General features: G+C 42.6%; 3 protein-coding genes across 4 annotated transcripts in view; 2 read left to right on the plus strand and 1 right to left on the minus strand.

The window, feature by feature from the left end:
* The window catches only part of fggy (FGGY carbohydrate kinase domain containing), a 14,772-nt gene extending 1,691 nt beyond the window's left edge, over window positions 1–13,081 (plus strand). The window contains exons 1-16 of one of the 2 annotated variants that reach the window (XM_046851285.1): window positions 1–68; window positions 1,568–1,775; window positions 1,984–2,095; window positions 2,161–2,312; window positions 3,325–3,413; window positions 3,911–4,026; window positions 7,422–7,550; window positions 7,643–7,746; window positions 7,827–7,934; window positions 8,030–8,091; window positions 8,252–8,402; window positions 9,483–9,557; window positions 9,673–9,793; window positions 9,972–10,066; window positions 10,592–10,653; window positions 12,790–13,081. The exon at window positions 1–68 is cut by the window's left edge and continues 35 nt beyond it. In XM_046851285.1, the coding sequence (XP_046707241.1) occupies window positions 1,572–1,775; window positions 1,984–2,095; window positions 2,161–2,312; window positions 3,325–3,413; window positions 3,911–4,026; window positions 7,422–7,550; window positions 7,643–7,746; window positions 7,827–7,934; window positions 8,030–8,091; window positions 8,252–8,402; window positions 9,483–9,557; window positions 9,673–9,793; window positions 9,972–10,066; window positions 10,592–10,653; window positions 12,790–12,901 (1,692 nt within the window). In that variant the 5' untranslated portion in view covers window positions 1–68; window positions 1,568–1,571 and the 3' untranslated portion in view covers window positions 12,902–13,081. The remainder of the gene's footprint in view (window positions 69–1,567; window positions 1,776–1,983; window positions 2,096–2,160; window positions 2,313–3,324; window positions 3,414–3,910; window positions 4,027–7,421; window positions 7,551–7,642; window positions 7,747–7,826; window positions 7,935–8,029; window positions 8,092–8,251; window positions 8,403–9,482; window positions 9,558–9,672; window positions 9,794–9,971; window positions 10,067–10,591; window positions 10,654–12,789) is intronic. The other variant, XM_046851284.1, reaches the window with a different exon arrangement.
* Window positions 13,082–13,888: 807 nt separating this feature from the next.
* On the minus strand, window positions 13,889–19,854 carry LOC124387142 (peroxiredoxin-6-like). Its single transcript, XM_046851287.1, has 5 exons — window positions 19,639–19,854; window positions 17,039–17,195; window positions 15,783–15,929; window positions 14,995–15,141; window positions 13,889–14,365 (listed from the first exon to the last, which is right to left on the minus strand). The coding sequence occupies exons 1-5, from the start codon at window positions 19,728–19,730 to the stop codon at window positions 14,159–14,161; spliced, it is 750 nt and encodes a 249-aa protein (XP_046707243.1). The 5' UTR covers window positions 19,731–19,854; the 3' UTR covers window positions 13,889–14,158.
* A 721-nt stretch (window positions 19,855–20,575) lies between these two features.
* Window positions 20,576–25,018, plus strand: LOC124387141 (phospholipid phosphatase 6-like). The gene is made up of 2 exons (XM_046851286.1): window positions 20,576–21,002; window positions 24,389–25,018. Exons 1-2 carry the CDS (start codon window positions 20,591–20,593, stop codon window positions 24,763–24,765), a joined length of 789 nt encoding a protein of 262 aa, XP_046707242.1. The 5' UTR covers window positions 20,576–20,590; the 3' UTR covers window positions 24,766–25,018.
* Window positions 25,019–26,899: the final 1,881 nt, after the last annotated feature.

Here is a 26,899-nt window from a genome sequence, read left to right on the forward strand (position 1 = left end):
GTACATCTCAGTAGCAGCTGCAGCGCTCGAGGTGTTTGTGTTTTCAGAAGCGCGCGTGTCACTTCCGGGTAAACAAATCAATATTAATCACTTATTATTATTATTCTGCATTTTATACCATGTTTATTAAATATTTAGACTTTTTTATCTGAGTTTCTCTCCTTAACGAGCTGCGTTCAGTAACAACAACAACAACCCTACAGTGTGAGTTTATATATTAGAAATAAAATGAATTAAAATATACATAGAATAACTGTAAAATCCTAAAATAACGAATATAATAAAATAATAATAATAATAAAAAATGTAAAGGTACAAACGGAATGGTTTGGGTCACGTGACCAGCTGGCCCGCCTCCTGTATGTGTTTATATCAGAGTAAAGCACGCTTTATTTATATATTTATTTATACTTTTATACATGTATTTATTTATTTATTTTAGAGGGAAAAATTAATATCTACATGTTGAACACGTATGAAATCATGTCGTAAACAAAATCCTGTTAAATAACCCAGAAAATATTTGATATTCTGAATTCTTCAGACACCTTTTGCTTTTGGGACAGTTTTACACACTTCTCTCTGTGAGCCTCATCAGGTATCACCTCGAATGGTTTTCCAACATCCTTTAGGAGTTCCCAGAGGTGTTGAGAGCTTGTTGGCTGCATTTCCTTTACTCTCCGGTCCATGTCACCCCAAACCTTTGCAGAGTTTCATCACTCTCTTTCTGGGACAAATAAGCGTGTGCTCTCAATTTAGATTAAATCACCAAGTGTCACCAGCAAAGCATCTCCGCACCATCACACCTCCTCATGGTTCACAGTGGGAACCACACATTCAGGAACCGTCCCTTCACCCTCAGTGCGTCTAATTAAAATCTCACACTTTGACTCGTCTGAATAAAGGAACGTTTTCCACTGATCTAATGTCGATTTCTTGTGGTCTCTTCTGCTTGTTATAATTTTGAAGGCCTGACTCATGCAGTCCCCTCTGAACAGTGGATGTTGGAACATGTTTGCCACATAAATTTAGGCAAATCGGTGGTTTCTGAGGCTGGTAATTCTACTACACTTATCCTCTGCAGCAGAGGTAGCTCTTAGGCTTCCTTTCTAGAGACGGTCCTTATGAGAGCCTGTTTCTTCAAAGATAGTTTTGGAGACGGCTCTTGGAGATACATCGGAGGTTCTTGAGATGTTTCGGACTGATTGATCTTTATCTCTTAAAGAAATGATGGACTGTCTTTTCTCTTTCTTTAACTCAGGTTTTCTTGCTATAATAAGGATTTGTACTATAGTTGTACGAGCACTGATGGGTCCATTGACTCCACACTTTACATACATCAAACACATTAAGCCTTTTATCCGGTTATGGTTACATGTACCTTGTGTTCATGCTCCAAAATCTCCCAATGATGGTCCTGAATTTGTATCTAAAACTCTATAGTATGTAAATTTGCCATCAGTCAATACGTGGAAACAACTCTATGTCTGTATCACACACACACACACACACACACACACACACACACACACACACACACACACACACACTTGTCTTTTGTGTACAGATAAATGACGAGTGTCACTTCGCCCATGGAGGATGGTTGTTACGTGGGCGTGGATGTGGGCAGTGGCAGCGTTCGAGCCGCGCTGGTTTCCAGAGACGGCCGAGTTATGGCCACGGCGGAGGAACCCATACAGATCTGGCAACCTGAGATGGACTACTACGAGCAGTCTTCAGAGGACATCTGGAGGATGTGCTGCAGTACAGTGAAGGTAAAATAATACAGGGCATGGTGTGTGGGTGTGTCCTGCCTGCGTAACTCCGCCTCTTTTATTCTTTATAGAAACCTGAGGATTTACAATCCTGATTGTTTCTCTCTCTCTCTCTCTCTCTCTCTCTCTCTCTCTCTCTCTCTCTCTGTGTATTTTTGTTTATTTATTATCTGAAGTTTTGTTCACTCTCTGTTTGCGCTGGTTACAGAAAGTGACCCAAGGTGTTGTGAAGCAGCGTGTGAGAGGGATCGGTTTTGATGCCACCTGCTCCCTGGTGGTTCTGGACCAGAGCTTTCAGCCTGTAGCTGTTAATAAAGATGGTGAGTATCTCAGGATTCTCGATTCTGCATGGTGATGACTAAACTGTTACCTCTGTCGTCTTTAGGTGTGAAGGAGAGGAACGTGGTCATGTGGATGGACCACCGAGCGAAGGAACAAGCGTCTCGTATCACAGCCACGGCTCACAGGGTCCTGAGCAGCGTAGGCGGCGTGATGTCCCCCGAAATGCAGCCGCCCAAGTTACTGTGGCTGAAAGAGGTGAGGATGGATGGATAGATGTATTGGTGGATGGATGGATGGATGGATGGATGGATGGATGGATGGATGAATGGATGGATTGATCGAGGGATGGAGTGATTGATTGGTTAATGGATGGATAGATGTATTGGTGGATGGATGGAGAGATGTATTGGTGGATGGATGGATGGATTGATCGAGGTATGGAGTGATTTATTGTTTAATGGATGGATGGATGGATTGATCGAGCGATGGAGTGATTGATTGGTTAATGAATGGATAGATGTATTGGTGGATGGATGGATGGAATGATTGATTGATTAATGGATGGATGGATGGATAGATGGATGGATTGAATGATTGATTGATTAATGGATGGATAGATGGATGGATGGATGGATGGATGGATGGATGGATGGATGGAATGATTGATTGATTGATTAATGGATGGATAGATGTATTGGTGGATGGATGGATGGATGGATGGATGGATGGATGGATGGAATGATTGATTGATTAATGGATGGATAGATGTATTGGTGGATGGATGGATGGATGGATGGATGGATTGATTAATGGATGGATAGATGTATTGGTGGATGGATGGATGGATGGAATGATTGATTGATTAATGGATGGATAGATGTATTGGTGGATGGATGGATGGATGGAATGATTGATTGATTAATGGATGGATGGATGGATGGATGGATGGATGGATGGATGATTGATTGATTGATTGATTAATGGATGGATAGATGTATTGGTGGATGGATGGATGGATGGATGGATGGATGGATGGATGGAATGGTTGATTTTATAGTAAATTTTGAGCACACTCCAGCATCTGGAATATCTTCCTGTTATAACAGTAAAAGGAGACTGAATGTGAATGTGATGTTGAAAAAGCACAGTGATCCAAAGTTCAGGTGTCCACAGACTTTAGTGTATAAACTGTATGAATATGGCTGGAATGTGTGTAATGATAATTATAGTGTTTGTATGTTTTCTCCTCACTCATATTTTTGGTGAGAATCTGAGGGAGAGCTGCTGGGAGGAAGCTGCACACTTCTTTGACCTGCCAGACTTTTTGTCCTGGAAGGCGACGGGTTCTTTAGTTAGGTGCGTTTTTCTTCACAAACACACACACACACACACACACACACACACACACACACACACACACACACACACACACACACACACACACACACACGTCTGTACATGTGTTCAGTTTTGTATATTATTAATGGATTGGCTTATGCTTTATTACACAACTGGATGGATGGATGGATGGATGGATGGATAGATAGAAAGACAGATAAATGGATGGATGGATGGATGGAAAGATGGAAAGATGGAAAGATAGATAAATGGATGGATGGATGGTAAGAAAGAGAGATGGATGGATGGATGGATGGATGGATGGATATATATATATATATATATATATATATATATATATATATATATAGATAGATAGATAGATAGATAGATAGATAGATAGACTGATAAAGATCTTGGCCAGGTTACTGCTTTATTACCGTATCTAGGCTTGTTGCTCTGAATTAGGAATAGACTGAGTAAATTGATGGACTGACCTCTGTACCATGTTCTAGATCATTGTGCACCGTGGTGTGTAAGTGGACTTATTCTCCGCTAGACGGCTGGAACGACGGTTTCTGGGCCACCATCAATCTGGAGGATCTGACTGAGAACAATTATTCAAAAATCGGTAAGCTTTGATAATTCACTGATCGATCGCACACAAAATAACCAGATGAACACACCAGATCTAATCAAGAAGAAAACATTCCCAAACCCTGACTAGAAGAGTTTCTATATGGAAGAGACCCATGACCTGTATAATAATAATCAGTGTAACGCTGCTTTGAGACGATGTCTATTGTTAAAAGCTCTACATAAATAGAAATGAATAAAATACGGATTAATAATACACATATGGAGGGAATAATAATTGGGGAAAATGCTGGAATGGGAAAGTAATCAATGTTTATAGTTTATACGTTTATAGATGCATTTAATGTTGTGGAACATCCCTGAGAAAATGTTAGATCCAGTTCTCATCAAAGATAAACTCCGTCGCTCACAGACTCCGTCACTAACACTGGAGACTCCTTCCATACATTTAAAACAGACAGACTGCCAGAGAAATAAATTAATTCATGAGTTAATTAATCTGTAAGTTAATGGGTTAATTGTTCGATTAATGGTTGATTGACTGATTTGTTAGTTGATTGGTTGATTGATTTGTTAGTTGATTAATTGGTCCTCACTTCAAATCAATCCAATCAAATCAAATTTTATTTATCACATACACATACATACAGGGTACGACATGCAGTGAAATGCTTTATACGACGGTGCGGCATGAGGGGAATAGGGTGGGGAGAAAGAAAAAAAGCAGATAAATAAAGTATAAAAACTATATAAAATAAAATATAAGGTATAAAGGATATATAAAGATATGTATGTAAACAAAGAGAAAAATGTATATACAAAGAAAATCCTTATGGCAGTAGACGGTGAAACAGTAAACAATGTGTACCAAAGTGTAAACAATAGACAATTTTAGTGATGGGTTGTCCATAAGTGTCCGTGCGGTATGGTGTGTGTAAGGGTCCATAAGTGTCCGTGCGGTATGGTGTGGTGTAAGTGTCCGTGCGGTATGGTGTGGTGTAAGGGTCCGTAAGGGTCCGTGTGCGGTATGGTGTGGTATAAAGTGTCCATGTGCGGTATGGTGTGGTGTGGTGTAAGGGTCCATAAGTGTCCGTGTGCGGTATGGTGTGGTGTAAGTGTCCGTAAGTGTCCATGTGCGGTATGGTGTGTGTAAGGGTCCGTAAGTGTCCGTAAGTGTCCGTGTGTGCGGTATGGTGGTGTAAGGGTCCGTAAGTGTCCGTGTGCGTATGGTGTGGTGTAAGGGTCCATAAGTGTCCGTGTGCGGTATGGTGTGTAAGGGTCCGTAAGTGTCCGTGTGTGCGGTATGGTGTGTGTGTAAGGGTCCATAAGTGTCCGTGGTGCGGTATGGTGTGTGGTGTAAGGTCCATAAGTGTCCGTGTGTGTATGGTGTGGTGTAAGGGTCCATAAGTGTCCGTGTGCGGTATGGTGTGGTATAAAGTGTCCGTGTGCGGTATGGTGTGGTGTAAGGGTCCATAAGTGTCCGTGTGCGGTATGGTGTGGTGTAAGGGTCCATAAGTGTCCGTGTGCGGTATGGTGTGGTATAAAGTGTCCATGTGCGGTATGGTGTGGTGTAAGGGTCCATAAGTGTCCGTGTGCGGTATGGTGTGGTGTAAAGTGTCCATGTGCGGTATGGTGTGGTGTAAGGGTCCATAAGTGTCCGTGTGCGGTATAGTGTGGTATAAAATGTAAATGTGCGGTATGGTGTGTGTAAGGGTCCGTAAGGGTCCGTGTGCGGTATGGTGTGGTAAGGGTCCATAAGTGTCCGTGTGCGGTATAGTGTGGTATAAAATGTCCATGTGCGGTATGGTGTGGTGTAAGGGTCCGTAAGGGTCCGTGCGGTATGGTGTGTGGTGTAAGGGTCCATAAGTGTCCGTGGTGCGGTATGGTGTGGTGTAAAGTGTCCATGTGCGGTATGGTGGTGTAAGGGTCCGTAAGAGTCCGTGTGTGGTATAGAGTGTCCATAAGTGTCCGTGTGCGGTATGGTGTGGTATAAAGTGTCCATGTGCGGTATGGTGTGGTGTAAGGGTCCGTAAGTGTCCATGTGCGGTATGGTGTGGTGTAAGGGTCCGTAAGTGTCCGTGTGCGGTATGGTGTGGTGTAAGGGTCCGTAAGAGTCCGTGTGTGGTATAGAGTGTCCATAAAGTGTCCGTGTGCGGTATGGTATAAAATAAAATAAGTATAAAGTGCACTTTGCTGTGCAAGTCCAGAGTTTAAAGTGTCATGGTGCGAGAGGTGAGATCTGTACAGAGAAGAAATGTGATGATGGAGAGAGTGGACCAGTTTTTAGATCCTGGGTGTTTCCTGGTTTAAACACCGAATGGCCTGCAGGAAGAAGCTCCTCCTCATTCTCTCTGTGTTCGCCTTCAGGGAGCGGAAGCGTTTCCCTGAACGCAACAAAGAAAAGAGTCTATTGTTGGGATGGCTGAGGTCCTTCACAATCTTCCTGGCTCTGGTCCTGCACCGGATGCTGTTGATGTCCTGCAGGTCAGGGAGCACGGTGTGGATGGTACGTTCAGCTGAACGCACCACCCTCTGGAGGGCTCGTCTGTCCTGCATGGTGCTGTTCCCAAACCAGGAAGTGATGCTACCCGTCAGAACACTCTCAATGGTGCAGGTGTAGAAAGTCTTTAGCACCTGAGAGGGTAGTTTAAAGTCCCTTAAGCGTCTCAGATGGTACAGACGCTGCCGGGCCTTCTTCACCAGGGTGTTAGTGTGACAGGACCAAGACAGATCCTGTGTGATGTGAACACCTAGGTACCGGAAACTGTCCACTCTCTCCACTGGAGTCCCTCAGATGTTTAGCGGTTGGTATGACCGCTCCCGCTTTGTGCTGAAGTCCACGATCAACTCCTTAGTCTTGCTGACGTTCAGGAGAAGGTTGTTCTCCTGGCACCATCTCTCCAGGTTTTTAACCTCCTGTAGGTAGGCCGTACTTAAAACAATTGCTACAAATCAGCATAATTGTTTTAATGCAAAAAAAAGATTTTTTTTTATATTTGTTACTATATATACTGAATATAAATGTTCCAAAGACTGGTCTCTCTGGTGCCATATAACAGATAAATAATGCCTGTATATTTGTTTACAAAAATCTTCATTTGTTTGTTTGTTTTGACTAATTCAATTAAATTGGAAAAGATCTTGCGTTAAAAGTGTTTTTAACTCCAGCCACTTGGCGGTGCTGTCTGCCCTGTTACGCGTTCATGAGATCATAGATACGTTTCTGATGGACTAATGTGAGCTGCGATGGACAGGATAGAGAACGAGAGAGATTTAAAATATGCGAAAATATTGAATATATGAATTTACACTGTATGTCCGAAAGTATTGGAACACCCACCTTTTCCAGACCATGTTTGTTCACGTATTTTCTTATACATATCGTGTGTGTGTGTGTGTGTGTGTGTGTGTGTGTGTGTGTGTGTGTAGGAGAGCGGACATGTTGTCCCGGCAGCGCGCTCGGACGAGGACTGACCCCCGAAGCAGCCTCAGATTTGGGTTTGGAGCCGGGAACGGCTGTGGGAGCGTCTCTGATCGACGCCCATGCAGGAGGACTGGGTCGGTTATATGATGACCTCAGGTGTTTTTGATGCTCCATCCATGGGAGATGTTTAGGTGGATTAATAAACGCTGAAATGGTTGTTTTGTAGGAGTTCTCGGAGCGGACGTGAGCGGCCATCAGCTGCCTTGTGAAAATCAACCAATCACGTCTCGTGCGGCTCTGATCTGTGGGACATCGTCCTGTCACATGGCGGTGAGTTTTATCATCAGACGCCGTATTACATTTGCATGCAGGTGTTTAAACGTGTGTGTGTGTGTGTGTGTGGTTTGCAGGTGAGCTGGAAGCCTCTGTTTGTTCCAGGTGTATGGGGTCCGTATCTGTCCGCCATGATTCCGGACCTGTGGCTTAACGAAGGTGGTCAGAGCGCCACTGGGAAGCTGGTTAGTCCTGCACAGTACCACTTCTACTCCAGTAGGTGTGATGATCAGATGCTGCATGTTCTTTTAGACATAGTGGGTGTTTTTTTTCCCTTCAGATTGACCATGTGGTGACTGGACATGCAGCTTTCTTGGAGTTGAAAGAGCAAGCAGAGAAAAGGTAGGAGTCAATGATTTCAGTAAACATCTGAAGACCCAAATCTGAGACCTCAAGACCGTATTCCGCACAGACTTGGACTACGATAGCTGAGATGTTCCCCAGGCTCCATAGACCTCCTGCATTTCATTTGAAGTATGTACAGATTGCTGTTTCTTTTCAGTGGTGTGCATGTTTATTCTTTCCTGAACTCCCGTCTGGAGGACATGGCCAAAGACCTGGAAAACCTGGACGAACTGACCACCGGACTGCACGTGGGGCCCGATTTCCATGGCAACCGGTCTCCTCTCGCCGACCAGACCTTAAAGGGAATGGTGAGCGTCAACATTTTTTTAAACTGTGGAGCAGAAAAAAACATCAACATCCTCATAATCCTCACCACCATCATCATTCTCATCAACATCCTCATAATCCTCACCACCATCATCCTCATCATCATCATTCTCATCAAATTCCTCATAATCCTCACCACCATCATCCTCAGCTTCATCCTCATTCTCAACAGCCTCATAATCCTCACCACCATCATCCTCAGTTTCATCATCATTCTCAACAGCCTCATAATCCTCACCATCATCATCCTCAGTTTCATCATCATTCTCATCAACATCCTCATAATCCTCACCATCATCATCCTCAGTTTCATCATCATTCTCATCAACATCCTCATAATCCTCACCACCATCATCCTCAGCTTCATCATCATTCTCATCAACATCCTCATAATCCTCACCATCATCATCCTCAGTTTCATCATCATTCTCATCAACATCCTCATAATCCTCACCATCATCATCCTCATCATCATCATTCTCATCAAATTCCTCATAATCCTCAACACCATCATCCTCAGCTTCATCATCATTCTCATCAACATCCTCATAATCCTCAACACCATCATCCTCAGCTTCTTCATTCTCAACAGCCTCATAATCCTCAACACCATCATCCTCAGCTTCATCCTCATTCTCAACAGCCTCATAATCCTCACCACCATCATCCTCAGCTTCATCCTCATTCTCAACAGCCTCATAATCCTCACCACCATCATCCTCATTCTCATCAATGTCCTCATAATCCTCACCACCATCATCCCCATTCTCATCAACATCCTCATAAGCCTCACCACCATCATCCTCAGTTTCATCATTCTCAACATCCTCATAATCCTCACCACCATCATCCTCGCGGTCATCAGAATGATAACTATTCCCTCTTTTAATAGTTTGACTACTATTTTTACTCTCACACACGTTCAGTACTTTTGGAGACACAGTGTATTATACTAACCATAATTGTACTATAATTACTACTACATTTAAAACTACTAATAAACCATCTGAATGTATTTTTTCCCCCTCATGTGTAGTGCATTTTATTTGCACTGTGTGCAGGTTATTGGACTGTCTTTGTCTCAGACGCTGGATGACTTGGCTCTTCTTTACCTCGCTACACTCCAATCTACTGCTGTGAGTTTCAGATTGTATTCTCTCATATGAAAGACTAGTCCATACGCATCCACACCTGGTTTATTTGTTTGTTTGCTGTTTTCGGGGTGTGATTTGTGACTGTTGCTCACCACAGCTTGGCACCCGACACATCCTGGATGCGATGAGGGAAGCAGGGCATGACATCACGACCTTGTTCCTGTGTGGAGGACTCAGTAAGAACCCTCTGTTTGTGCAGATACACGCCAACGTCACGGGTAAGAAAATATTAATATAAATAAAATATTAATTATATACTGAGTGTCAGGTGACACTGTTCTTCTGGGGTTGTGGTTTTTAATGGTCGGAAATTTGCAGAATTGTTCCTCTTCTTTTTTATTTGTGTGTGTGTGTGTGTGTGTGTGTGTGTGTGTGTGTGTGTGTGTGTGTGTGCAGGTTTGCCGATTGTCCTGCCTGCAGAGAGAGAGGCTGTGTTGGTCGGTGCAGCTGTTCTTGGAGCCTGTGCTTCACAGGACTACACGTCCATACAGGTACAGCAACAAATAACGCCACCTTCATCATCCTCATATCATCATCATCACCAGAATCCTCATAATCCACGTGGGGCTGAAATAATTTCTCGAGTATCTCGAGTAGGGTGGAACACTGTTTCCAGGTCAAAAATCTCTTGAATCTTAAATAAATATGGTGTAAATGCAGTGAGAAATAAAGCAATGGTAATACGTTCTGTGTGTCTGTGTGTGTGAGTGTGTGTGAGTGTGTGTGTGTGTGAGTGTGTGTGAGTGTGTGTGAGTGTGTGTGTGTGTGTGTGTGTGTGTGTGTGTGTGTGTGTGTGTTCTGAGGCACTATCGAGGTCAATGCGCTAGGCAGACGTGTGATATTAAGCGTCTTTGTTGCGTACTTCAGACACCACTAACCCACATCACAAGAACCTTCATTAGGTCAATGTCCTACATCTCCATAAAAAGCCAAATTAGTGCTGAAGTTTGTGTTTCTGTGGAAAAGGTGTCACATGTATTACGTGATATCTGTAATGAATGTCACTGTTTTTTCAGGAAGCCATGGAGAAAATGGCCAGCATAGGAGAAGTGGTTCAACCAGACCTCAAGCTTGAGAGGTGAGAAGATATGATTGGTCAGGTTTCATTTCCTTACTATCATCCTCATAATGCTTACTATCATCAACACCATCATCCTCATTATCCTCACTATCATCGTCCTCAGCATCTCTATTATCATCTTCAACATCTTCATCCAAATCCTCATCACCGTCCTCCTCAACATCTTAATCCTAATCCTCCTCAGCATCTTAATCCTAATCCTCATCACTATCCTCCTCAACATCTTCATCCTAATCCTCCTCAACATCTTCATCCTAATCCTCCTCACTATCCTCCTCAACATCTTAATCCTAATCCTCCTCAGCATCTTAATCCTAATCCTCATCACTATCCTCCTCAACATCTTCACCCTAATCCTCCTCAGCATCTTAATCCTAATCCTCCTCACTATCCTCCTCAACATCTTAATCCTAATCCTCCTCAGCATCTTAATCCTAATCCTCATCACTATCCTCCTCAACATCTTCACCCTAATCCTCCTCAACATCTTCATCCTAATCCTCCTCACTATCCTCCTCAACATCTTCATCCTAATCCTCCTCACTATCCTCCTCAACATCTTCAACCTAATCCTCCTCAACATCTTCATCCTAATCCTCCTCACTATCCTCCTCAACATCTTCATCCTAATCCTCATCACTATCCTCCTCAACATCTTCATCCTAATCCTCCTCACTATCCTCCTCAACATCTTCATCCTAATCCTCCTCACTATCCTCCTCAACATCTTCATCCTAATCCTCATCACTATCCTCCTCAACATCTTCATCCTAATCCTCCTCACTATCCTCCTCAACATCTTCATCCTAATCCTCATCACTATCCTCCTCAACATCTTCATCCTAATCCTCCTCACTATCCTCCTCAACATCTTCATCCTAATCCTCCTCACCATCCTCCTCAACATCTTCATCCTAATCCTCATCACTATCCTCCTCAACATCTTCATCCTAATCCTCCTCACCATCCTCCTCAACATCTTCATCCTAATCCTCATCACTATCCTCCTCAACATCTTCATCCTAATCCTCCTCACCATCCTCCTCAACATCTTCATCCTAATCCTCCTCACCATCCTCCTCAACATCTTCATCCTAATCCTCCTCACCATCCTCCTCAATATAATTTAAATAAAAAGATATTAGTGTCAGAATGTCTCCAGTTAGTTTTCTGGTTAAATACAGTGAGACATTTCGGGTTCTCTGGTATTGTTGTGGTTCAGTAGGACGGTCAGGCTTTATTCAGGAAACACTATGAGCTGATCTGTGGTTTTCACACCTCTGAAAAAAAACACTCAGATTACACAATTTATCTGATGTGACGACCCACGTGACCGCGTAGTTTCCCTCATTCTGATTGGCTGTTGATTTTTTTTTTTTTATACTCCGACTGCAGAGAAGGTTTATTTAAATGCGTTGTTGTTTCTATAGTAATGAGGACACCTGTTGTGGACAAGATGCTTGGACACTGGTTGTCTTCTGAGCTTTGAGAGAGAGCTTCATGTACATGAAATGTAGCGATAAATGGATAGAAAGTAAGCTGTATGAGTGTAAAGGAAAGATTGTTGCTCTATGTGTAAAAACACAACAGGCAACATGACCTCAGTGATATACAGTTTTTATAAAATTTATCAGTATTTACTGTCCTCATAACGAGACGAGTGATAAACACCTGCGTACACACCTTTACCTTTTACACGTTTCCTCCATACTTCTTTACTCTTTAAAAAAAAAATTGGGCCCCCGAGATTTTTGACCCTTTTTGTCATCCATAATTTTAATTTGGCTTCAGCTCTTCTTACTGACGTGACGTCACCCAACCCCCTTCTTTCTGAGTGTATGAGTGTGGGAACTTCTCCAGGCGGTGGGTTCACACTGCGAGTCCGGACCCCAGGTTCATTTACACGAATCGAAACATTTCAAAACAGCGCACGCTCGATCCTGATTGGTGGATTGCTGCGTGTTTGACCAGTTATGTTACTTCATTACTGTCCAACACTGATATACTGTATATATATATATATATATAAAGAGAATGAGAAAGACAGAAGTGTGTGTGTATATATAAATATTTATATATATAAATGGTGTGTGTGTGTGTGTGTGTGTGTGTGTGTGTGTGTGTGTGTATCAGCTTTTACAGGAGAAAGTACGCCGTCTTCCTGCGTCTCTTCACCCATCAGAGAGAGTACGCAGCACTGATGAGAAACTGCCCCTCTGACACTTCGTCTCCTCTCAGGAAGTGAAAGTCTCACGGTTTCCTCTGCGGGGTATTCAGACCCGAAACCCATGCTGCCCTCGGTTCTGGTTCCGCCCCAGATGCTGCTCATTTCTCCTTCACTCATAAGACCTTTAAACATGAACGTAGTCCTTGATTTACTTTCTACTGAGAACGTTGATCAACAATGGTCTGGAGATAAAACCTACCTGAGCTCTCAGTGTGGTGAATGCTGACAGAAGCAGAGAGGTGTGTGTGTGTGTGTGTGTGTGTGTGTGTGTGTGTGTGTGTGTGTGTGTGTGTGTGTGTGTGTGTGTGTGTGTGTGTGTGTGAGAACAGACAAACCGAAAGCCACAAAGCTATCCAGTGTCATGTAAACCTTTCAGCAGCTGAGCAAGCAATCTGCTTCAAACACACTTTAACATGATCTTCATGCACCTATATACACCAGATCCACCTTCATATACTCTCAGGGTCTTCTCAGATTTACGCTGTTTTGATATTTCGGCTTCTCAGAGAACAGGAATTCTCTTTGTGACGTTCGTTCTGCAAAATTCACAACCACGAATCTCAAAAAGGAAAAAAGGAAGTGACAGTGTTAATAGCATGTGTTTATTTCCTGCGTTTCTTACCAACGAACGACCCACATTACATGGTATCAGTGCAGGTTTGAATACACTGTATGGACAAAAGCTTGTGGACACCTGATCATTTACGGGTGGAATAACCTCCACTCTTCTGCGAAGATATTCCACTAGATTTTGTGGAGATTTGTTCTCCTTCATTTACATTTATGGAAAATGCTCTAATCCAGAGCAACTTTCAATGATCTCATTTTTACAACTGAGGGTTACTAAGGGGAACTGGAGGGTTTCTCAAGGGCCCAGCTTGGTGATGCTGGGGCTTTGAACTCACAGCCTTCTCACATCTTAATCACTGAGCTACCACGTCAGAATTCATCCCAAAATGTGTTTAATAGGTTTGGAGCTCTATAGCAGGAGATCTTCATGGAGCTGGGTTTGTGTGTATTGTAATTTAGAAACAGGTTTGGGTCTCCTAGTTCTAGTTCAAGGAAAGTCAGGTGTCCCAATTCTTTTGTCGATACTGTATTATATACTGTATACATATTATATATCGTATACCATTTAAACTGAACGAGGTTGTAATGTCATAAGGGTATACAAACTTTTGCACTCCAGTGTAAAAAGGCAATAGGATTTCTGTTTCACGTCGTCTTTATGTCACGTATCTCAAAGGCGATCGGTTGGCGATTCATCTTCGTTCTTCAGAGAGCGAGTTCTATAGTTTCCGTAGTTTGGTCTCGTCCAGTTCTTTGGTCCTCTGAGTTGTGGTTGTGGTTTGTCCGAGGTTGTGGGGTGTAGCGCAGATACTTCTTCCCAGACGGAAGCTCTTTAGTGTAGACTCCAGCAGGGAACAGGCTCCTGGCTTCTTCCTCAGGGATGCTCGGTGGAACCATGACCCGGTCCCCAGGCTGTTGGAAAGACAGACGTAGGAAATCTTTGAGACCCTTCATATAACCCCTTAATTACTGGAGCACATCAACATCAAACTGTTACAACATTAAACTAAGAGACCTAAACTTGGTAGGGAATGACATCTGTGCACAAAGTCAGCTCCTTTGAAGATCTGCTTTCCATGGGTTGGATTGGAAGATCTGCTACAGAGCTCCAACCCTACTGTACATGATGAATTAGACCGGCACCTCCTCACCTCCAATAAATCAGTACCTCACTTTAATAACATCCGTATCCCTAAATGAGATCTCACACAAATCTCAGAAAAGTGGAGCTTATTATAAGAGCAAATGGGGACTAGATGTTGAATGTTCAAAAACAAGATCTTATGCTCAGGTGCCCACACGCTTTTGTCCGTACACTGCTTTTCAAATGAACACGCAGAAAACCATATCTAGCGACGCTTTCCCGCGAACTAACTGTTACCACAGCAACGATGACGTATTAGGACGAGCGCATGAATATTCCTATACAGAAATCAGAATCCGGGTTCGAAATCTTCGCCCCACGATTGGCACGGCGTCGCTGGAGTTTTTCTAAACAGCGTAATCAGTTTGTTCAATCGAAGTCCTTCACACATGCCCACCTTCCAGTCTACAGGGGTCGCCACTCGCCGGTACGCCGTCAGTTGCAAGGAATCGATCACTCTCAGGATCTCGTCGAAGTTGCGCCCCGTGGTGGCCGGGTAGAGGAGCGACAGCTTGAGCTTCTTATCGGGGCCAATCACGAACACCTTGAACAACGAGATGTAGAAAGTCAGAGAGAGATTTTAATTACTAGATTAATCTCAGTTTATAGGAAATTGCTATGAACAAAAATTTGACCAGATGATTCAGACGTAGCCGAGTCACGCTCACTACTTAGATCTCCTCTATCATACTACAGCTAATATCCTAAGAGGTCAAAACCTTAACCATTGCTTTCTCAAGGTCACAGAGACAAATATTTTCTAAATACCACATGTTCAATACAGTGGTCCCCTGGAACTCTCAGGGGTTACGTTCTACATAACTTACATAAGACCCCCCACAAGTTCCAAAAATCTGTGAATTTTGGATGCACCCCCGCAGCCCCTATGGTACCGTAGTGAATTAATCTAGACGTTATGTCACTTTATAAACATACCATGTTATTCCTAACGTTTCTGAACATTCGGACCCACTGCGGATTTCCGCGATTTTAAGATAATCCGCAACTTGCTGTTAGTCAGGTTCCAAACGAGAACCCGCAAATTTTCGAAGCCACGAATTATCGGGGGTTGACTGTATATACCCGCAAAGCAATACGCCGTCTGCCCTCTTCTACATACACGAGCTCACAGTGATCTACGATTGGCTGATATCGTTGTGAGGTAAATAGTCTAGTTGTACTCACGCATCGGGCGGTTAGCGGCATTCCGGCCTGGTCTTTCGCGTCAGGGTCCAGCATGCCCAGCTCCACAGCCAGCTCACGCTTAGAATCCGCTATGATGGGAAACGGGAACGTGGAGACCGTCTCGTCATTATTGTAGGCCAGGATGTCCTATAAAACAAGTAGTTATCGTAAATCTTCCTACTTCCTACTAACAAAAGGACTCCAGGTTGATTTTTTCCACAAGTTTTAATTTCTGTCCTGATTGACTCCTGAAGCTCTGTTTATTATATATAGGTTTTCTGTGAGGAAAGCTTTATGTGACATGGTTGGAAGGAGTCTCTCCAGTGTCACTGTTTTGCAACAATCAGAAGTAAAGCGTACGTGAAGGTGGTTTGTTGTTTCGAGGACATGACGTTACACGTAACTACAAAGGGATTCAAAAGTATTAAAGATAAAGTATTATCTTTAAAGATAGTATTAAAGATAAAAGTAAGTTTTTATTAACAATCAATACAAAATTGTTTGATTTACTGAATTAATTTCCTTTAAGAATAAAACAGTTTGGGATGGATGGATGGATGGATGGAAGAACAGGTAGAAGAATAGATGTTTATAGTCTATTCATTCATTCATCCATCCTCCATTTATCCCTGCATCTGACCATCCATGGATGGTCAATGGATGGATGGTGGCTAGATGAACAAATGAATAGATGGGCAAATAGAAGAAGGGACGGATGGACTGGCAGACGGAAGGTGAATGGATAGATGATTGGACCAACGAATGGAGTTGATGGATGGACAGGTGGATGTATGGATGAACTGATAAATGATTGAATATATGGATGCATGGTTAGAAGGATGGCCAGGCGGATGGATGGATGAATATAGGGGCATGCGGATAGAAGGATGGCTGGAAGGAGGGATGGGTGAATATTTGGGCATGCAGATAGAAGGATGGCCAGGCAGATGGATGGATGAACTGATAAATGAATTATTATATGGATGCATGGTTAGAAGGATGGCCAGGCAGATGGATGGATGAATATAGGGGGCACGGATAGAAGGAGGCCAGGCGGGTGGATGGATGGATGGATGGATGGATGGATGGATGGATGAATATATGGACGACTGGATTTGGATTCTGACAGAAAGCGTAACATGATTTCATCCCTGATGTTTTTATAAACACAGTAAAAGTCTTTATTTTGTTTATCTCTTTGATCTGCTTGTGTGCTCATCGAATTCACTTCCTCGGATTCTGTCGGGCGTACGTACTTTACTCCAGCCGTGGTGATCCTCCACACTGTCGATGGACAGAGCGATCATCTTTACGTTGCGCTTGGTGAACTCTGGACTGGCCGCTGCAGCTCGTCCTAGCTCGGTGGTGCAGACGGGCGTGTAGTCACGGGGGTGAGAGAACAGGATGCCCCAGCTATGGAAGAAAAGATGGTGCACAATTCTACACAGGATTCATTCCAGATATTCAAAATAAATTCCTATTTTCGCCTCTGTGTCTGGAGCGTATGGAAATTTCACTCCGAGCATCAGGCCCTAAACATGGATTTGAATATTATGATACGTATAAATAATGATGTGTTTCTTATCTGAGAGCTTATTACTTAATATATCAGCAAGAAAACAGCTGTTTATTCTTTGATATCGGAGGTTCGAGGTTTCATAATTTGCATCCTGTTGGAAAAAAAAAAAACGGCAATAGAAACCATTATAGACTGGTGTAATGGTTTTATTGGTTATAATGGAAATTGTTTAGGTTTTAATGATCCCTATGGGTCTCGACTGGATTTTTTTTTTTTTTGTGGAAAAAGATGATTTGTGACTTTGAAGTGAGAACCTATAAACGAGAGACTCTGATTTGGTGGGCGTGTGTGTGGAGTCATGTTATTCAAAAGTTTTTGGACACCTGCACATCCCATTCCACATTTAGTCCTTGTTTACTTCTATAAAAAAGCTCCAACTATAAAATCAGTATTCGTTGCTGAAGATCACAGGACCAGACAGTAGCTGGATTAGTCCTGTGGCATCTCTTTTGCTTTGCTGGGTGAATAAAAGCTTTCACAGCACTGCCAAGGTTTCCTCCCCGTTTCCTCCATGACACCATGACCTGCATCATCAGCACAAATCACAAACCCACTTCAAACACTAGTTCAGAGCGCAGCCTCATCACCTTCGTCACTATGAACACGTACATTTGACACATGGGATGAAAAAGATCTGCCCTTGAATTGTCTATAACACTCGAATCTGTCCAGTCTACAGGAAGTTTCCAGGTGAAGAAAACCAGAATGTTGAGAAGAAACCCAATGGGTTGCCAGTTCATTAATCTTTACACTTAGATTGTAGAGGGTTTATATATATATATATATATATATATATATATATATATATATATATATATATATATATCCAAATTTCCAGGTGCAGAAAACCAGAAAGTTGAGAATGAACCCAGGGGGTTGCCAGTTATATAATGTGTACAGTTAGATCGTTTTTTTTTTTTTACCCAGGTTTATATCCAAATTTTCAGGTGAAAGAAACCTGGGAATAAACACACTGGGTTGCCAGTCACCATGAATAAACAGTAAACGAATGGCACTGTAGCATTGTAGAAACCACAAACTTGAGCATAAACTCAGTGGGTTGCCAGTCTCAGACATTAAGAATGCAGATCTACAGTCAATGATCCAGTTTGATGTAATTCCCTGGGTGAGTTGCCAGTTGTGTAAATTTACAATAAGAGTGTTTTTTCCTGAAAACTGAGCAGAAATGTCACCAAAAATGTTTATGGGAGAAGAGAAAAACTATAACTATCACACTGGTTCCTTCTCATAATAAAGGATAATGCAAACACTGGGTTGCCATTACTGTAATATTTACAGTTAGATTGTTTTTAATAAGTGTAGAGGGTTTTACTTCAACATTTTTAGCTGGAGGAAAGCAGAAACTTGAACAAAAGGTAAGAGAAACAACGTAGTGTAGTTCCCTGGGTGGGTTGCCAGTTATGTTATAATTAAAGGTAGATTGTTTTGTGTTGAAGGGTAGAAGTTTTATATCCAAATTTCCAGGTGGAAGAAACCTGAGCAAAAATCCAGTGGGTTGCCAGTCATCATGAATACAACAGAAACACTAAATGGGTGGAAATTCACCAGCAACCCAAACTTATTTATTGTTAGATTGTCTTTTTTGTGTAAATGTGTAGGCGGTTTATATATAAATTAGATGGAAGAAAACAAAAAGCATGAGCATTCAGAAAAAAATATTTCTTATGTACAGTACAGTCTAATGTAATTCCCTGGCTGGGTTGCCAGTTATGTCGTATTTACAGTTAGATTTTTTTAAGCAGTGTAGGAGGTTTTTATCCACATTTCCAGGTGGACCAGGAACCAGAAATATTCTCAGGTATAAAGGTAAGGGGTCCATTCTGGTGAGATTTTGCCAATTCAATTGTAAACATTTAAGAACAGGCAACTCTCTGGTTTGGGTTGCCAGTTCTGCTATATTTATAGTTTTATTGTTTGTTTATACAGTGTAGAAGGTTTTTTATAAAAAAAAAAAAAAAATCCAGGTGGACTAAACCAGAAACTTGGGCATAAACCCAGAGGGTTGCCATAAAAACCCAGTCACCATGAATACACAGCCTGGGTTGCCAGTTCTGTAATATTTCCAGTCAAATATAGTTTTTACGCAGTTCAGGGTTTACATACACATTTCCAGGTGGACAAGAAACTTGAGCATAAAGAAAACTTTGTATTAAAGTAAAACATTATTTCCTGCTTTATTTTTGTATTCTAATGTTTTCAGTTTCAGACCTCATGCGGTGTGTATTTTAGGTGCTGGTGTGTAAATGCGCTACTCACGAGTCTCCCAGGTGTTCATGGAGTCTGAGGGTCCCGATGGTGCTCTCGGCTTCAAAGTCTGGGAACACATCTCCGAGCAGAGGAGCTGGCATGCTGATGATGATGATGATGATGATGATAGTGAAGAGAAACAAGAAGAGATGAAAGTAAAATGGCACGCGCGCCGCCTACACTCCCCTTCCCGTTCCGCGTCATGGCCATGTGACGTAAGAGGAGTTCCCGTGTGCGCACGTCATTTCTAATGGCACCTTTACAAACCATGAACATGTCCTACTGCTCCCTAATGACGTCCAGTAGACCCCAACGTGTGATCTTCAATGATGTTCCATTTGTCCTTCATGGTATCAGACCATTAGAGTTTCCATTAAAACCAGTACATCTATGATGGCCTCTACTGTTTGTTTCTGGAACACCAGACTTCTCCAGCCATATGTGGATCTTCTCCAAACTGGATACCGCATATTCCCATAATTGTGTTCCTCCACAAGTTTGGAGGCGAACATGATGTCTTTGGGTGCGGATGCATGAAACTTTCCCTGCACACGAAATTGGAGATTCAAACCTGTTCCAGCATGACATCCGTGCACAAATCCAGCTCCATGAAGATCCATAGATCCATGGATCCAGCTCCAACCCTGATACGTATGAACGCTGATGGCACCACAGACCTTTTTTTACCTCACCTACAGTGTAGCAAGGAGCACAAATTTCCACATCTTGTGGAACATCTTCCAGAAGAGTGGAGGTCATTCTAAGAGCAAACAAGGACTATATATGTTAGAGGGGCTTCGCTTAGTCATGTGACCATCTAAGCTCCAAGCTGGTGGTCCCGAGGACGTGCAGTAGATTATAAATAGCCCAGGTGAGTTGAAGAGAACTTTTCAAGAGTCCTGTTCCTGCATGCGCGCGTGGAATCGGGATTCAGCGGAGCTTCTGGAGCTTCAGTTACGCCATGCCGTCTCCAAAAGCGCGCAGGAACAGCGCCGTGGCCGTGACGACCAGCGGACCACCCGCCTCGTCTCTCTGCTCCTCCTTATCTTCCTCATCCTCCTCATCCTCCACGTCCTCCTCAGTGTCTCGGTCCAGACGCCGGACTTCCAGCATCGCGCCGCTCGCTTCTCCCGCGCGCCCGAGCCCGTCCCTTCCCGCCGTGGCGCTGCGCTCGCTGCTGGCCGTGGATGTGTGGTTCTCCCGCAGGATGGCGCTGTGCGCCGGGAAGGAGGCGCCCCTGGGGGGAATGAGGCCGCTGGTGAAGCTTGTGGAGCTCAGCGGACACGCGGTGACCTGGATCTCCATCACCCTCTACTTTCTCATCTCCAGTGAAACTGTGAAGGAGCAAGAAGTCATGATCAACCTGTTCCTGGGTAAATGTTACACTGCGCAGCATGGTGTATAAACACACACACACACACACACACACACACACACACACACACACACACGTTTCGTGCTGTTATATTTACAATGCGATTGTTCCTTAAGCAGAAAACTCCAAGTTACTACATCTCTGTCTGTCTCTCTGTCTCTACACCTCTATCTGTCTGTCTCTACTTCTGTCTCTCTGTCTCTACACCTCTATCTGTCTGTCTCTACTTCTGTCTCTCTGTCTCTACACCTTTTTCTGTCTCTACTTCTGTCTCTCTGTCTCTACACCTCTATCTGTCTGTCTCTACTTCTGTCTCTCTGTCTCTACACCTCTATCTGTCTGTCTCTACTTCTGTCTCTCTGTCTCTACACCTCTATCTGTCTGTCTACTTCTGTCTCTTTGTCTCTACACCTCTATCTGTCTGTCTCTACTTCTGTCTCTCTGTCTCTACACCTCTATCTGTCTGTCTCTACTTCTGTCTCTCTGTCTCTACACCTCTATCTGTCTGTCTCTACTTCTGTCTCTCTGTCTCTGTCTTTACATTTCTGTCTGTTTCTACTTATGTCTGTCTGTCTGTCTGTCTGTCTGTCTGTTTGTCTTTCTCTACTTCTCCACCTGTCTCTTTTTCTGTCTCTCTTTCTCTCTACATCTCAGTCTGTCTCTGTCTACATAGATATCTTTCTCTCTTTCTGTCTCTACACCGCTATCTGTTTCTACTTCACTCTGTCTGTCACTGTCTTTACATCTCTGTCTGTCTGTCTGTCTGTGTCTGTCTTTACATCTCTATCTGTTTCTACTTCTGTCTGTCTGTCTGTCTGTCTGTCTGTCTGTCTCTAAATCTGTCTCTATATCTCTGTCTGTGCTATTTCTGTCTGTCTGTCTTCACCTCTGACTGTCTTTCTCTACTTCTCTGTTTGTCTCTACACCTATCTGTCCCTTTTTCTGTCTCTATTTCTCTCTCTACACCTCTATTTGTCTCTACTTCAGTCAGTCTGTCTCTACACCTCTGTCTGTCTGTACCTACATTCGTCTGTCTGCCTCTTTGTCTGTCTTTTTTTTTAATCTGTCTTTCTCTCTCTCTGTTTCGTTTTGTTGACACCCTGTCTATACAGCTCTCTTTTGTTTTACTATTTTGTGTCTTTTTCTAAACATCTCTCTGTGTCTGTGAAAATATATGTGCATAATTCATAATTCTCTTGTAATTCCATTCTCTCTTTCTCTCTCTCTCTCTCTCTCTCTCTCTCTCTCTCTCTCTCTCTCTCTCTCTTTCCTCTCTCATTCTCTCTCTAAATCCCTACAATAGCTAATCGACAGATATATTATCTTTTTTCCATGGACCATCCCACAGTGCCCTCGGTCAGTGCGCGTCTCTTTCATATGTGGATACTTTGGCTGTCGTCCAGGTTCCATTTTTATCCTGCTTTCTATTAATGTACAGTTCAAGGCAGCTGGAGGGATAAAGAACAATGGACACGCTGGTGGAAAAAATGTCTCCGCTGTCACCCTGTAAATACACTGCACTGCATTCTGGCAACAGTCCAGAAGTTCAGACATGCAAATATTCAGAGAACCAAAACCAATCGTTCCATCTATAAAAGAAAATGTTGCTTAGGGGGCAATTTCTGAAGGAACGTCTAAGGGTTCTTTGAAGAACTCAGCAATGGATTCTGGTTTCTACTGCTAAAGCAGCCTGCAAACATTTTCATGCAATTCAGCAGATGCTTTTATCCAGAGTGCATTACAATCACTTCATTCATACACTGAGCAGTTGAGGGTTAAGGGCCTTGTTCAGGGGCCAAACAATGGCAGCCTGGTGGTGGTTGGATTTGAACTCACAACCTTTTGATCAGACGTCCAACATCTTAATTAATAAAATACAAATTTTAAAGTCTGTCTCTCTGTTTTTACATCTCTGTCTGTCTGTCTGTCTGTCTGTCTGTCTGTCTGTCTGTCTGTCTGTCTGTCTGTCTGCCCTCTGTATGTCTCTCCATCTTTCTCTTTCTTAGTCAATATCTCTCAATCATCTGTTTGTCTGTATCTGTCTCTAAATCTCTTTGTCTGTCTGTCGATAAATCTCTCTTTCTCTCTCTGTTATACATCTGTTACTATGTATGTCTGTCTGGGTGTTTCCTTCTCTATCTGTTTATACCACTCTCTGTCTTTCCTGCTCCCTGTCTGTATGTCTGTCTGTCTGTCTGTCTAGACTACTCCTCTGTCTCTACTACTCTCAGTCTGTCTGCCTGTCTGCCTGTCTGTCTGTCTGTCTGTCTGTCTGTCTGTCTGCTTGTCCATACAACTCTCTGTCTCTCCTATTCTCTGTCTGTTTTTCTATACAACTCTCTTTCTCTCCTACTCCCAATCTGTCTGTCTGTCTGTCTGTCTGACTATCTGTCTGTTTGTCCATACAACTATTTGTCTCTCCTATTCTCTTTATGTCTGTCTGTCTGTCTGTCTGTCTGTCTGTCTATACTACTTCTCTGTCTGTCTGTCTGTTTGTCTGTCTTTTGTCCATACAACTCTTTGTCTCTCCTATTCTCTGTCTGTCTGTCTGTCTGTCTGTCTGTCTGTCTGTCTGTACTACTCTCAGTCTGTCTGTCTGTCTTTACAACTATCTGTCTCTCCTACTCCCTGTCTGTCTATCTGTATGTCTGTACAACTCTCTGTCTCTGGACTCCCTGTTGGTGTCCCTGTCCATCTGTTTGTCTGTCTGTCTGTCTGTCTGTCTGTCTGTCTGTCTGTCTGTACAATTCTCTGTCTCTTCGACTCCATGTTTGTCTCTCTGTCTCGATATTTTTGTCTGTCTCTCGATACATCTTACTTTCTCTCTACCTCTATCTCTTTTATATCTGTCTATCTGTGTTTGTTCATGCATTTGTCGGACTGTCTGTCTCCCTGACTGTCTATTTATCAATCTTTCCCTCTGTCTGTCTATCTATAGATTTCTTTGCCTGTCTGCATTTCTCTTTCTGTCTTCTTCTATACATTCATCTTTCTTGGTCTGTCTTTACATCTCTTTCTTTCTGTCTCTGTCTATTCAACTCTCTGCCCATCGATCCATCCATCTCCTGTCTATCTATGTCCCTCTCCGTTTATATTTACATTTGTTTGTCTGCTTCCTTTGGTCTGTTTTTGTTGCTCTGTCTATACATCTCTCATTTGCTATCTGTCTGTCTCAGTAAAGTGTGCTATAATTCCTCCAACACAATGAAATGTGAAGCTTTTAATGATCTGATCTGATTGAGCCTTGGAGGTGAAAGATCTGAACAGACTCACTGAAAAACCTGGCATGCTGATTATAAGAAGTTCATTTTCCTTATAAAGAATAAATATAACTTGTTTTCATCCTCCTGTCCTCCCTCTTTCCCTCTTTTTCTCTTTCCCTAGCCTTATTGTTAGACCACGCCCTGGTTAAACTAGTGAAGCGTGCTGTGAGTTATCATCACTCCGAGTGGTTCGCCACTTTGCTTCCTCAACCTCACTCCTTCCCGTCAGGCCACGCTACGCGGGTTGCCATGTGCACCCGTTTCCTGCAGGCACGGCTGCTGTCAGACTGCCCCATGCGCTTTGTGCTGCTCTCCTGGACCCTCCTCCTGGCTCTGACGCAGGTTCTGCTTGGACAGCACAACGTGAGCGGCGTTGTCCTCGCTCTGGCTATGGGCTCCTGTCACTACAGCGTGGTGGAGACGTGCTGGCTGTCTGTGGAGAGGCTTCAGGATGTCCTGATTGCTGCACTCGGGAAACACGTCACCCAGAAGGGCTGAGAGACACACAATGGCCTTATCATACTTTCTGAATAAGCAGATTTAACACACTTATATACACACACACAAAACAAAGAATAATAAGGTTTGAAAGTGGACACGTTTATGGTCAAAAGTATTGAGGCGCCTGGTTTTTCCAGACGTATTTTCTTTTTCTCCAAACCTTTCACACAATTGTACAGGACGCCTTTGGATGCAGTAGCATTACATTTTCCCTTGAACTAGGAGACCTGAGACCTGCTCCAGCATGACGATGCCCCTGCGCACAAGCCAGTTTCATGAAAATGTGCTTCACATGGTTTGGAAGATGTGAAAGATCTCCCGCTATAGAACTCAAAACCTACTGGCCTCCTCACCTCACTTTTATTTACAGCATTTGTCAGACACACTTATCTACAGAAACTTAGTTATTTTAGTTATAAAGCTAAGCAACAACGGCTGGAAAAAGTGTGTTGTTCTTTTTTTATCCATTCCAAGCTACAGGGAAGTTTGTACTGTACATTTCATTTATACAGCTGAGGGTTAAGGGCCTTGCTCAAGAGCCCAGAAGTGGAAGCTTGGTAGTGCTGGCATTTGAACTCAAGACCTTCTGATCAGGAATCCAACATCTTATCCAATGAGCTACCACTTCATCGCACCCATTAGCACCTGACTTTACTAACGCCCTTGTTTCTGAATCTCCACAAAATTTAGTATCACACCTTCCCAGAAGAATGGGGGTTAATGCAACCTGGAAATGTAGACTAAATCTGGAACAGGATGTTAAAAAAAAAATCTTATGGTCGGGTGACCACAAACTTTTGGCCATACAGTCTATACATTTTTGTCCATATACATGTATATAATATATATAATGTGTGTGTTAAAAGAGTGTGTAGCGAAAAGGTCTCCTAAAGATCAAGAATGTCCTACTGAGGTACTACTGATCCATTTTTGTAGCATATTTATAACAAACCAAGCAAAGACAACATCATATAAGGAGTAAAAATGTTCTAACTCATCACCATAATATCCATATCTCCTTTTTTTAAATAACATTTCTGTCTCAAAGCTACATTTTGCTCTTAGATGAGTAAAAGCGATGAAGGTTTTACAGTAAATAGACTTAGCAATGCAAAACGACCTTATTTGCAATAGGTTGGCTATGCTATCGCTAGGCAGCTAGTGTGCTACTTTCGGGTTCAAATGTTTTAAAGTGGCCTTGTGAGTCAGTATCTTGATTTCACTGGAAATATCAGACTTCCTGTTAAGCATGTGATGTGGAATATTGCAGATGTTTCATAATGGTGAATGTATATTCGGTATAATCTACTGTATAATATGGTATGGGAAAATGTCACACATTCATGCTGAAATAATGCTGTTTTCAGGTTTTTAAATGATTATGTTTCTATAGATTGTTCTAGTAGATTAAAAATACTGTGTCCTCCAAGCAGACCCTGGATTATAGTATAAAGATACTCAGCGGTTAACGTCTGAGAGATGAATATATTTGGTCAACTAGCCTTTTGTGTCATCGTTGTTTATAACTATATCTTCTTTGTATTTCACACAATAAAATTACACAAAAGTTTTTAAACACTTGATTTTTCCAGCCATATGTGGTTCTTCCCCAAACGTTTATGCTAAACATTGGAGGCATGCGATTGTATAGCATGAATTTTTCTCTTCATTTGAACTAGCAGACCCAAACCTGTTCCAGCAGGATGAGTCCCCTGTGCACAAAACCAGCTCCATAAAGATCTGCTTTACATGGGTTAAAAGATGTAAAAGATCTCCTGCTACAGAGCTCTGACCTCAATCCTATTGAATACCTGATTTTGTGGCTAAATGACCACGAATCTCCACATGCACACTCCAAAATCTAGTGGAACCTCTTCCCAGGAGAATGGATGCTATTATAACAGCACATGAGTTTGAAATGTTTACATCCAGTCACAGAAGCACAAAAACATTGCAAAACATTTGAATCTTTATTTTACAATTGTCATTTGGCAACACCATAAGGTACAAATACAAATGTAGTTGAGTTTATTGGAGGTTTAGGAATTAAAATGGAGAAATCAAGAAGAAGGTTTTATGAAGCATTTTTTTGTAGTTGATCTTTGAACCAGAAGATGGCAGTAAGCCGCAA

Source organism: Silurus meridionalis, chromosome 6 (assembly GCF_014805685.1).
Source record: "Silurus meridionalis isolate SWU-2019-XX chromosome 6, ASM1480568v1, whole genome shotgun sequence".
NCBI lineage: Eukaryota > Metazoa > Chordata > Actinopteri > Siluriformes > Siluridae > Silurus > Silurus meridionalis.

Bases quoted from the DNA above. Each gene is read 5' to 3' on its own strand.
- LOC124387141 (XM_046851286.1), top strand. From the start codon at position 20,591: ATGCCGTCTCCAAAAGCGCGCAGGAACAGCGCCGTGGCCGTGACGACC. The intron at 21,003-24,388 runs GTAAATGTTACA...CTCTTTCCCTAG, and splicing joins CATGATCAACCTGTTCCTGG to CCTTATTGTTAGACCACGCC.
- LOC124387142 (XM_046851287.1), bottom strand. From the start codon at position 19,730: ATGCCAGCTCCTCTGCTCGGAGATGTGTTCCCAGACTTTGAAGCCGAG. The intron at 15,930-17,038 runs GTACGTACGCCC...CTTGTTTTATAG, and splicing joins ATCACCACGGCTGGAGTAAA to GACATCCTGGCCTACAATAA. The intron at 15,142-15,782 runs GTGAGTACAACT...TCGTTGTTCAAG, and splicing joins TGCCGCTAACCGCCCGATGC to GTGTTCGTGATTGGCCCCGA.